The sequence below is a fragment of the Diadema antillarum genome, unplaced genomic scaffold (genome assembly GCF_040938485.1).
Source record: "Diadema antillarum isolate AM-2024a unplaced genomic scaffold, OU_Dant_1.0 scf00000036, whole genome shotgun sequence".
Classification (NCBI taxonomy): domain Eukaryota; kingdom Metazoa; phylum Echinodermata; class Echinoidea; order Diadematoida; family Diadematidae; genus Diadema; species Diadema antillarum.
The window spans coordinates 1,150,804-1,164,437 of NW_027270925.1; the positions used below are offsets into that span (position 1 = coordinate 1,150,804).

At 36.0% G+C, this 13,634-nt stretch overlaps 1 protein-coding gene across 1 annotated transcript; it reads left to right on the forward strand.

Annotated features, from left to right (window-relative positions):
- The first annotated feature begins 552 nt into the window (after positions 1-552).
- Positions 553-9,665, forward strand: LOC139707986 (muscarinic acetylcholine receptor M2-like). The gene is made up of 2 exons (XM_071619980.1): positions 553-1,443; positions 9,360-9,665. Exons 1-2 carry the CDS (start codon positions 553-555, stop codon positions 9,663-9,665), a joined length of 1,197 nt encoding a protein of 398 aa, XP_071476081.1.
- The last annotated feature ends 3,969 nt before the right edge of the window (positions 9,666-13,634 follow it).

A 13,634-nucleotide genomic window follows, 5' to 3' on the forward strand; every position in this document is an offset into this window, starting at 1 on the left:
AAGGTTGTAAGTCTGTCTAGACGAAAATGTTGACGGCTTTGAAACACGTCACAATGATATTCAGTCACGTGATAGGGCTAATTTACCAGTTAATAACAAGTGTGCGAGCTTTTTCGAAAGTACTTTTTAGATTCCTGCGTTACGACTTTAAGTAAGCTAGCTCATACCTTCATAGAAAAGGATTTTCATTGAAGGAGATGGTTACCACTCTTATTAATTCTAATGAATTTTGTTATCTCACCCTTACGCCACGAGTCTCTAAGTGACATTCCATTTACTCCATAGCAAGTTCTACAATTTATTGTCAAGGAAGTGAACTTCCCAGGTCTTTGTGTATAACTTTAGTAAGTCTATACTTTCAGAAGACCATGTTACTTTGCGAGGTCAAGTGAAATGCGAAGCATGTGAGTTGATGCATTTCATCTTTTGTTTGTGGAGCTGACATGATATAGATATATGATTTGATTCTGTCATTTCCTCACACTGTGGTGAAGTGAGACCTTTCTAGATCGGAGACGGAAAAATCTCTCTCAACTAAATAATCAAGGCGAGATGACCATGTCATCAACGCAGACATACCCTACATTTTGGGTTGAAACTGCTCTCGACAATTCAACCGGGGGTGAAGTGTACACTAAAGCTGGAGGGTCGAAATCTTCCGGAATTTTTGGTCTCCTCTGGACCTCCCTGTATACGGCTTGCATCATTGTCGCAAACTGTCTAAATCTTGCAGCTTTTTGCGTGAACAAGAAACTTCGCACTTATAACAACTATTTCATCATCAACCTATCCATTCTCGATCTCCTCTCTGGATTTCGCCTGATCATTAGCGTTATCCATACTCACATCGGCTATTATCCCCTGAATCAGGACCTTTGTAAGATTGTAACTGGGATAAGTCGGTCACTCCTCAGTGCTTCTAATTTCGTCGTCGTGATCATCTGCGCTGACCGACATCGTGCAACCTACGACCCCATCAACCATTTCACGTCTCGCAGCAAACGCAAAGCTTTGTTTCTTAACTCCCTGGCGTGGCTTGTTGCTTTTACTTTCTGGATGATGTTCATCACAGCCTGGGAGTTCATCGACAACTTTGACAACGGACATCACTGCCTTAACAAGTACTACGCAATACCAGAAGTCTCTTTACTCGGTGTTGTTGTTACCTTCTACTTACCCTTCTTTTTAATCTCCATCCTCTACTTTCGCATATTTCTAAAGATCAGAAAGACACGGGGTGCAAAATTTGTCGAAAAGAAATTCGATGTGAAGAAAAATCTCAGTAAAGTGGTTACAGATTTTCCGAAAGACGCCACAACGTCGTCTCAGAATAATTCAACCATCGACATGGACGTCGATTCCGTCGGAGCAAATCAGTATGGACAAGATGTTGCACGGAGGAGCACCAAGAAAGCCGGTACAAATGTCGACAAGAAACCGGAAGTAAGAAATCAGCTTAATCCTCCTTTTTTATAAACATTTACAGTACTAGTATGCTTGATTTCGTTAATTGTTACTTTTCATTCCTTGGTTCCGACATGACCGCGTTATACCCCCGTCACACTAATTCGGAATCGGCACGAATCAAACAAAACCGGTCGGAATTAAGGATTTTCAAAATTCGCGCCACATTCGGGAGGAAAATTCATATTGCAACTGCTTGGTAGGAATGCTGTTTGAATACTTGGAATTCACTTCGAACCCTTCTCAAATCATTCTTGCACATTCCGATTGAATTAGCTCTCGAATGCTGCTCGAATATACTGTAGTGGGAACGCGGTAGGAATATTCAGAATGTTGTTAGAATGCGGTCAGAATTTTAGAAAGCACTTGGAATGCCGCACGAGCGCGATTCGATTGCTGCCCGAAGTTTGATGGTCGGAAGGCGCTCAAATACAGTACAATATATAGTACAGTACAGAATGCAGCGCGAAAACTTCGAATACACTTAGAATGCAACACGAATGTCCTGTGTGTGTCAAGAACCCCCGGAATGGTCTCCGATAGCGTGTAAAATGGTTCAAGTTCAAGTTCAAGTTCGAATTTATTCGTTTTTCCACAATAAAATCATACAGACATAAATCTCACTTTCTTGAGTGACAGATACAATGTATGTAAATTCGTACAAAGAAACCAACAATAATGAGAAAAACTAATAGTATCAATACATTGCAATTGTTGCAGAAGTAACGAAAATGAAAGAATTGTCAATATGCACTGTGTGAAAAAACGGAGGGACCCACTAAAAAGACAATGCTTGTAGAGTGTGGGCCCCTCTTGTATTAAAAACTCGATGCAAAATTTGACTAAATATAGCAACAAAGCAGCACGAAAAGTTTGGCATAAAAAGTTTAGCAGCCCACTAAGAGACAGACGGACAAACAGTTACACACAAAACAATAACAAACGAAATAATGAGCATGAGACAAGACTGGGACAGCAACAAGACTACTTATAGGGAAGAAAACTGACTCGACGACACGACAGGAAACAAGACTACAGCGCGACGAAGAGGTAACAAAATAGACAGGAGTAAGCAACAGAGACAACGATCATCGGAGGTTAGAGGAAGAAAGAGAAGAAGAAGAAAAGAAGAATATACAACAAACCCTTCAACTGCAAGGTATCAGTTAAAGAAGATCTTATCATAATCAAAGCTAAGGCAAAGGTAACAATAATGAAAAAAACGGCAATAAAGATTTTGCGGACGGGAAACAAAATAAGCCTATGAACTAATCCGATTCAGGGGGTCGTCATTATAGGATTGCAAAAGAAAAAACTTCAATCTCCTTTTAAAGGAGTAGATAGAGGGAGCAGATTTTATATCGTGGTTCAGGGAATTCCAATAATTAGGTCCAGTGTAAATAAGTGTATTCTTTGCTAAAATCGTTCGAAGAAGTGGTAAATGAAACTCGTTAGAGCGTCGGGTGGGGTAATTATGGAATGATTGATTTTTTTGGAACATAGAACCAAAGATAGGTGGCAGTAAACTGTTATCATACATATACATAAATTGGCCTAAGTTGTATAAAAATAATTCGTTAATTTTTAGTAGCTTATTACAGTTAAACAATACATTTGTATGTGAACGAGTGGGAGAATTGGAAATGATACGGAGGGCTTTCTTTTGCAATAATAACACTCTATTCAGCAGCGTCTGATGTGTATTGCCCCAAGCTAAAATTCCATAATGAAGGTAAGGGAGTATCAAAGAGGAGTATAACACAAGTAATGTCTTTTCAGGAATATAAAATTTTAGTCTGTTCATAACACCTATATTTCGAGAGATGATTTTGCAAATATGATCAATATGTATTTTCCAAGAAAGTTTATTATCTACAAAAATACCAAGAAATTTGAAATATGACACACTTTCTAAATTACAATCATCCAGAACTATTTCTGAATTCAAAGAATCAACAGTATTGCTGAAAAGCATATATTTTGTTTTTTGAACATTCAATGACAACTTGTTAGCTCTGACCCAGTTGGTCACTTTTTTCAATTCTGTATTAGCTTGTTGAACAAGAACATCGATATCGTTATGGGCAAGAAAAACACTGGTGTCATCAGCATAGTGTATAAAGGAAAGTACCTCTGAAACAGAGGAAAAATCATTGATATATATTATGAATAGCAGCGGCCCTAAAAGACTTCCCTGTGGAACACCACACTTTACATCTCTTATAACTGAATTATTATCTTTAATTGAAACAAACTGTTTTCTGTCAGCTAAATAAGTCTTGAACCACTCCAAGGCCTTCCCACGTATTCCGTAGTGCGATAACTTGTGGAGTAAAATGTTGTGATTAATTGTATCGAAGGCCTTGGAGAAGTCCAAGAATATACTAATTAAATGGGAATGATTGTCAGTTGCATTAACGACTTTATCAATAAAATGAAGAACTGCATGGATGGTACTATGTTTTTCTCGGAAACCAAACTGAGAATTTGTGAATATTTTGTGCACATTTAAAAATTTGATAATTCTGGTGTATATTATTTTTTCTAAAGCTTTCGATAATGAAGATAATAAAGAGATTGGACGATAATTACTGACATCCAGATTATTACCTTTTTTAAATATTGGAATTACTTTAGCCAATTTCAGTTTATCAGGAAACATACCATTAGAAATTGACAGATTAAAAATGTGAGCCAAGGGATCTGCGACTGATGATATAACACCCTTCAGGATACAATTATCTATATCATCATAACCGGAGCTACGTTTGTTTTTTAAAGAGGATACAATATCGATAATCTCATATCTGTTTGTTGGAGTTAAAAAAATAGAGTTGGGGTTACACTGGCCTAAGAATTCAGTAAAATTCTGTTCTGTAGCCGGAATACCATGAGCAAGCGTTTCACCTATTTTTGAAAAATAAGAATTAAAAACATTTGCAATATCAACAGGGTCATCAATTATTTCATCATCCCACTTTATTTCATCTATTTCTGCTTTTTTGTTCGGAATATTCATTGCCTGCTTTAAAACTTTCCAAGTATTTTTAATATCAAACTTAAATTTCAACAACTGCTGAGAATAATACCTTTTCTTTTCCAAACGTAAAATCCTAGTTAATGTGTTTTTGTATAATGTATATTTATTCTTTGATCGTTCAGTTTTTTCCATTTTATATTTATAATACAATCGATTTTTTCTATTAATTGAACGAAGAATTGATTTTGAAATCCACGGTAACCTAGGCGTCTTTTTATAATCCTTTTTACTTTTTTGCTTTGGAATAATATCATCCAAAAGAGAATTAAATATTTCCATAAAATTATCAAAAGACAGATTAACTTCATCATTTTCATAAACTCGTGACCAATCAGCATTATCAAGAGCGGCATCAAAACTGGCTAACTTTTCACATGAGACTCTACGTTTGCATAAAGGAGCCGAAGGTTTAGCATCATTAGCCAAAGTTTTCAAAGTAAAATGAGTCATGATTGGGAAATGGTCGGTCACATCTGAGAGAATTATAAAAGAATCGGGAAGAGGTAAGATATTGCAAAACAGATTGTCAATTAAAGTAGCAGAGTGATCCGTGACGCGAGTCGGTTTAGTAATGAGTGGCAAAAAGGATGAAGACAAAAATGTCTCAAGAAACTCGCTTGAGATACAATCATTTCCAGATTTCAGCAAATCAATATTATAATCACCAAGTAAAAAGCAATCCTTATTTCTAAAAACTGGGTTTTTTTACCAGGTCTGTAATATATGTCACAAAATCTAAAGTATTCGAATTAGGAGGTCTGTATATTATACCCAATAACACATTCCTACATCCTGGGATAGAAATTTCTACAAAAAGAGATTCAACAGTGTTGTCCATTCTACAAATGTCGTTGTGAACAATACATTTGTAAATACTTGATACATAAAATGCAACACCGCCTCCACTTCTGTCCGATCTATTACTAACATACATATTGTATCCGTCGATTGCAAAGGAATCTTCCGTAGTGGAAGTCAACCAGGTTTCGCTAAGTCCAATGATAGAGAGTGATTGGCTCGCATCGGATTCTAATAAAAATTTTAACTCATCAAAATGTTTATTCAGACTTCTTATGTTAAAATGCAACAGAGAAAACGTGTCTTTAGAGAAATTAAAATACATATCTTTGAATTGATTAACTGTTATATAATTACATGACGTGTTCAGATTTAAATCATTACTAAGATCATAAGGCAGTTCATTTACTGCTGAATTAAGATTATCGGCAACGAAGTTGTCATAAGGAGTTGCTTGTGTTACTGGTGCCTCATCAACTGAGTCAGATTCGGATGTTGTGAGCCTATACAGTTCAAAAAAATCGTCATTTGGCACGGAATGAAAGGGTGCATTCGAGAGATCAGCCATAACGAAAGATGAAATTGTCTAAGATATGAACCTGCATAAACAGTAGCGCTGTAACGAAGGAATGCCAGGTTATTATGCAATGGGAGAATAGCCAGCAGACACGGCAGAAGGAATGTGACAAGGCGCGGGAAATAATCGATGCACATAACAGTGTGCATGGGTTGCGTAAAGACTTGAGTAGATAGAGGATAGTTGCGAAGGAAGGGAACTGGGAGTAAAAGAATGCAGAATGAATTGGGCTAGAAGGGTCAATAACGATGAGAGAGAAGAACAAGGAACACACACAACAGGTGAACGAAGATACAACGAGTGTCTCGGTGGGCTTCCAAAATAAAATAAAAAACATGCATACACAAGATGATCGGCGGAGAATATAGACAAAAGAAGAAGGAATGCACATGATCTTATCAGCAGAGAGCATTGCCCTACCGCTGCAATAATACAAAATATCCGCCTCAGAAAGTACATAATAATACGCTATGACAGAAAGCATCGGTGCACACTTCCTGCCAGCCACCACCATACACCGTTTAGAATTTGGCAGACAGGAAGGGAAAAAAAAGTAAAATGAAAATCCAAATCAAAAGAAAATGCAAAGGGAATTTGAATTATCTAAATTTCAATAGGTAACAGATTTTATGTAGGAATATACTTAAAGGCAAATACATGAGTACTGCTAATACAATATGATCTCATATTGTTTGAATCGGCTGAGTAAGTGTTATGTGAATATCGATACTTTTTTGTTTGATTAACAAAATGGTAAGATAAAATGCAGTGCAAAGAAGGACAAGGAGGGACGGTGCCCTTTACAAATGATAACAACATAGTTAACTGCGGGAAACTTGAATAAACCACAACACATGCCTGTTCCAGGCCTCGCACGTGCGTTGCTAAACAGCTTCACGCCGCGGGCTCTATATCCGGATATAATTTTAAAAGTTTTACATTTGTTGTTGAAAGGGTGAACATTGTGTTGTAGTTTAAAGCAGAATATCAGATAAGATGGCCAGAACCTTTGCATGGTTAATCATGAGACAACTTGGTTGTAAAGGATAAGTATAAATACAAATATTTCAAATAAACGAATGCTCATTATCATAAATGTAGCCTACTTGAAATCAGTTTAACAATCAAATATATGGGTATGAAATAGTAAAATTAACGAATGAGGTACAGAGCGCCCTGAGTAAACACGATAAGTTTCACAATGGCTGAAATCTGTCATGAGTGTGGTAAAGTCGGAAATGTTTGTGGATATAGTAAAGTACCAGCCTCACTAAATTGTAGTAGAGCAACCCCCCCCCCCCCGAAAAAAAAGAAATATATATATATATATATATATATATAAGTATACACGTTTATATTGTAAATAAGTGGAAAGACTGCAAAAATATACAACCGAGCCTTTACTGGCTATTATAGCTTACAACACAAATACATTTCCAGCATTCCTACACAGTTGGAAATCAGGAGTACGCATACGAAGATCCGCCAAGTACAGAATGTGATGGTATGTGGGGAAAGTCACAAGCTATAGCAGATTCACATAATAATTTAGCATTCGTTGCGATGCCATGCAAAACATGTATATCTAAGGCACGGGGAGATAACTGCCCCGCCTTGGCAAAAGGAAGCAAGTGACATACCATCCGAATTTGAGTCATCGATGTTTTCATACTTCATATAATGAGTTCCTCTTCCAGGCCAAATTTCGTGCAGAAACAATCATCCCACTAAGGGACACGTTAGACAAGACATCATGTTAGTCCACCGACATCAGTGTAAATAACAGACACACCTAGCTCTTTACGAGAAATGTCACTTTTGTGACTCGCTTCCCCTTGCCAAAGCAGGGCAGATAACATCTTAATACAGAAAAATTGCATATTTTTGCAATTGCGGACGAAAGATGCCATAAATGCTGGAATAAACTATTCAGTGAAATAAATCAACAGAAATGTCACTAAATTCTTTGATGAAGCTTACAATTTATGGCACAATGTATAAGGCTACCGCCTAATTTAAAGCTCTATATTTCGTAGGACAAAACTATGTATAACAATGGTAGAATGGTTAAATCAATGGAATAATAAAACGTCATGTTTCGGTTACTGGTATAAGAATACGAAGCTTACTCTATACGAGAAAATAAGAAGAGCCAAACATGATGGATGAAAAAAAAACAAGAAAAAAATTGATTCGTATAACATGACATAATGATTGCAGATTTTATCTCATTGGGGTATTGAGTGTCACATAAAAGAAGTGACTCGAGTAAAGCATAATGCCTATAATATACGCAAGTGAGAGTCAGTATGGTGACGGATCTTGCTTTTTCACCAGTCTCAACCCGATCATGATAGAGTGTGGACCCCTTGGACCATGGTGCTTTGCTACAGATTGCTGTCCTCCAGCAAGACCTCCTTGAAAGAGAGTATCTAGGCCAATTACCCCCTGGGCAATTACCCCAGACCCTTCCCTTGACCCTAACCCCAATCCTCATCCTGAACCTAATCCTAACCCCAACCCTAATTGCAACTCTAACCCTAACCTGAACTCTAATCTTTACACTAACCTTTTCACTATTTACAAGAATTTAACTGGGGGTAATAAATGTATTGTTTGCACATTTGAGCATTCTAAAATTTCTGGCAGGATTTGAGGTGCAAAACCGATTCTCCCTCAAGAGGTCAGATTGTTTCAAATGCTGTAGAATGCTTCAGGAACATTTAGAATGCAATCAGAGTCCAATTAGAATACCATTCGAATGCAGATCGATACTTTTCCACTTCGAATGCTCCTCGAATGTGTTAAGCATGGTCAAAACATTCGGGCCGGCCACAAGAATGGGCCAGAATATTTATTCCAACAGCATTCCGGGTCATTTCGCCTCTAGTGTGACGGGGGTATATATTTCAGCATCCTTTATGAAAACTCTAAGCTGTCAATAACTATTAAGGATTTTAGAAAATGCTTGGCCTTAAGAAATAAGAAGATGAAATTAATGTGGTTCTTTTGAATCACAAATATACGATAAGTTTATTTTCTTGATTGTATTATTTTCACCGTCAACCAAAATATAAAAAAAAACAATCAGTTTACAATATTTCTTCTTTACAATAAATAAAGTACATATTCCAATCTTGATAACGTACAACAGCAAAATGCATCGTTTGCATTTGTTTTCACAGACCCATAGGCCCAAATATAATGCCTAACTTTGTTCTTAATTACACATATTAAGTTGGTCAAAATATGATATAACAGGAAATATTGTTTTTTCAATGTATAATATAAAAAAAGAATAAACGAAGAAATATCAATTCGAATTTTCAATAAAACTATACTATTAGTTATCGTTGAAATAAGAATGAATTAAATCAATTCAAGGAAAGTTCAAAGCTAAGTTCTTTGTCAATGTAAAGAAAAAACCAAGTATTTGACAAAATTATTTTCAGAATACCCTTTCTTGTTCCATTTTTGCAGGGGACACGTGAGTCGGCTGCCGAAATGCGGAAAGCGACACGAACTCTCTTGTTCATCGTTCTGTCATTCGTGGTTGCTTGGTTACCTCAAAGCATCATCGGTTTGATCTACTCCATCAATCCCGTACTTATCGTGCAGGGTCTACCCAGGCCTGTGATGCTTTTTTTCCCCTGGTTGGCGAGCGGAAACAGCCTTCTCAACCCGATCTCCTACGCGGTGAGCCAGCCGCTTATCAGGTCAACGCTGAAGGATCTGCTGTTTATTAATTGGAAGAATAGATCTTCACTGAAGAACGTGAAAGTTTGAATTCAGAAAAAAATTCTCCTAGAGTAACCCACAAAAATTATTCAGAGGTAAGGTAAGAAATAAATTGATTTTTACATTAAACGGATTATGTATTATTTGTGTTAATACCTATGATGAAATAAATGAAAACAATATTTGGCCTTTTAGACATTTTGAAGTTTTATAAACATAACCACAGCTCACTCATTAACAAATAAGAATGCAGTCAATCATTCTGTTAATTCTGCTTCAAGGAGAATCTTTCTACATTTAAACACTGTAATAAGTAGTAACACGCATTGTCTTTCCAATTATTTCTGATACGAGGCTTTCAAGACTAATTCAAAATAGTATAAAAATGAAGAGTTATAGGTCATACAGGCCCAATAGTGAAAATTGATCGAAATCGGGTAAAGGCTAAAAGTATGGCATAAAACTTCTGGAAAGTTGCTGTGAATGAAAAAAAAAGTGAGCTAACGATGTCATAATCTCCCAGTTCCTCATTGATCATGTAGAAAAAGTTGACAATATTCATTTTTTTGTACCTTAAAAATGTAAACAGTATTCATAGCTGAATAACTTCAAAGCAATGTTCAATTAGATATGTCAGAATTTGCTGTAGTGGCATGAATTTGTCTGAAAAGGGGAAATTTCAAGAATTAGTGTACAAACTTTACTTTGCAAGTTGTGGCATCATCATTTCACTAATTTCATTATATACCATACAGTTCAAGAACTGTTAGAATAAATTATGTATTAATAAATCTTTCAATTTAACTTAAAGGACAAGTCTACCTTCATAAATCTGTGACTTGAGTGAATGGCACAATGATAGTAGAACACTTCAATGGAAGTTTGGGAAAGATCAGACAATCTGTTCAAAAGTTATATGAATTTTTAAAGTATCTGCACAATCCCTGCTGCATAAGAACACTACTACAGTGTTTGATGTCACATGCGTACAAGGATATAAGTAAAATATAAAGAGAATTTCACAAAATTTTACTTTTCGAAAAAAGTACACATTTCCTCGACTTGTCACTGACATTAAAGGGTAATATTCTTTACCCTGCCTTCAAAAAGAGGCAAGTCAAGCGTTCTTTTGTTATGCGAAATGTTGAATGTTTGTTATGTGAAAATATGATGAACTTTCCCTATGTTTTCTTTATATCGTTGTACACATGTGACATCACAAGCTGTAGTAGTATTCTCATCAAGCAATGACTGAGAAGAAACTTCAAAAATTCATAACTTTTGAACGGATAGTGCGATTTTCCTCAAACTCTCACTGATGTCTTCTACTAATATTGCTGCATTCACTCGATCCACATGTTTATAAAGGTAAACTTGTCCTTTAATATGATCACGCACATTAATCAGCGGGTTCAGTGCAACCTGTTACACAGTGTTAAATCGCAAAACTCTCCTCTTGGGTAATCCGACCACATGATCATTACTTCCAGTGTCTTTCAGTACACTGTACTTTGAATGCAAAGATGGCTTAACAAGCTGCGCAGTCTATACTTAATGCATGAAGTACCATACACGACGCAACTTTTCCTGCAAATAACCCTATAATGAAAAGATGGAATTGCTTGCTTGGCATAGACACAGACAAAGACGGACAATGGCCATCCACAGTTGTCACAAGTGATTTAACTGCACAACTGTTATTGTTATTATCATTCATTTATTGATTTTATGATAAACATACTTAATGGTAGCTACTCTTTACAGCAAACACGCACCTTTGGTTATCGCTATTGATCTTTCATGGCTGAAAAGTAAAATTATATATAGACAATTCTAGTCAATTAGTCAAACATAAATTTATTTAACTGCGAAGAAACTAAGAGCAAAAAAGAAGGGGATGCCTTCATTCATTTTTGGAAGCTAAACACGCCCCCCCCCCCCCTCAAAAAAAAAATAGAAGAAGCCATTGTGGAACACTTTCCGAGAAAGTGACAGATAATCACATGTTCATCCCACGTCAAGTCAACTGGGCGGGCTTTTGGTCTTCTCTTCTTTCAGGTAAGAAGAAGCAACATGTTTATCAATATCAACATATATGTTTGCATGGAGGGTTGTAAGGGTTTGACATTGGTACGACCTATATTGAGTGCGTTAATGCGAGGTTTTTAATTTGCCTATCATTGCCTGGTGTAAACTGGTAAAGTTTCAGATTAAACGACACCAGGCAGAATGAAGTGCATTGTGTGAATAATTATTATGGAAAAAGAAGATTGTACAAAATTACAATGCTGCCCATGACCCTCGTATTTATAGTTTGCTACTTGAATTATTCATACTGTATTCATACTATAAAGATTAGCTGGTTGAACAGAATGAACATATATACGATGATATAGACGTCACAGAAGCGTATTGTTGACGGTCTGAATGTACTTGATGGTTTAGCAAAAAATTATGTTCAAGGTGTAACACTGGCAAGGCAATGAGCATTCATACTGATTATTTCACATTCATAATTTTTCTCGTATAATTTTTATAGTGTATCTACAGGAGGTGGATAAGATGTGCAATCGTGTTATTGTGTAACATTATAAGATGTATATGGAAATTTGAAGGAACATAAAGTTTCAAAATGTTTTCGTCTTAGAAAGTTGCAAGACTAGTAATCTGTACGTGATGCACCAGTGTGAACGCGTTAATTACAGTGCTAAGAAATGGATCACAAGTGTTGATAGGATATTATAGCAACTGCATTGATTTCTTAAAATTCAACAACGGCAATACAATTGATGTAGGGAGGAATGAAAGAAAATAGTTTCGTAATCATCTTGTTATTATATGACTAGTTCAACATAAATCGATTGCAAAAAAAAAGAGAAAAGGTTTGCTGTTACTCTTTGTCAAATTCAGAAAGTGTGTTTGCCGATATACGCAACACACTGCTACAAGCCATATGCGGAGTAAATGAAAACTCACAGACGACGTCTTATTTTAAGGGCTTACAGTTCATTATTCTAAAGTTTCGCTATTCCGAATATTCATTGATCCGGAAATGGAGCAAGAGTCGTTATTCTGAAGGTTTGTTAATCCGAAAATGAAGTAAGATTCGTTATTCGGTAATTTCGTAAATAACGAAGAAAAAAAAATCCCTATTTGGATCGTTTGTTTCATGTGCACCCTCTTTCATTTTCGTCTTATATTGTTTATCCATGATTCAGTTCTTTTATTCCTTATGCACGGCCTCGCTGATAGCAGGCTTTCAACCTTTTTTTAAAGAAATCAAATCAAATCAAAATCAAACTGTCTCTTTGGTTATTCTCTTTAACAATTCAAGAACCATAAGGGAGTGTGTTTGCTGTAGGAGTTTAAAAGCACTTCGAACATCATGTAGGAACGGTAAAATTTATTTAAAAATGCCTTACCCTTTCACTTGTCTTACTGCTCACATAATCAGGACACTTGCAAATTTAATAACAAGTTATGCTAAACAGGCTGTAACTTTGCATCATTTCCAAATTAATGCTCTGTAATAGGTCTATCCATTTTCTCAAACATGACTGCTTTATCTGATTTGGATTAACTACATAAAGCGTGTTAATATCTGTCCATTTCGACTTTTCGTATCATCATGAATAGGACGCACTTATTTTTACTGTCTAACTAGTTATTTCTTTGTTAATAAAGTAGATGATTCATCATTCAACAGTTCCTTTAATGTGCCCCTTCATTGATCCTTTATTGTTTTATATATTTCGCTTTCATGCCAGTCGACAATCTATATTAATGAAGTGCAGTCTGTTAATCAAATATTTTGTTGACTGATTTTAAATTGAAAGTTTCTCTTACATGCCTTTAAAAAGGAGTAGGCCTATATAATCCACATTGAAACGGTCTATACCACATACATAAGCAAGAAAAAAAAATGAAATTACTTTTTATATACATTCTCGCTTTCCCGTCGGCTTCGGAACTTGCAGTATCGCAATTTGCACAGCAATTTTCATCCGCAATGCTTTT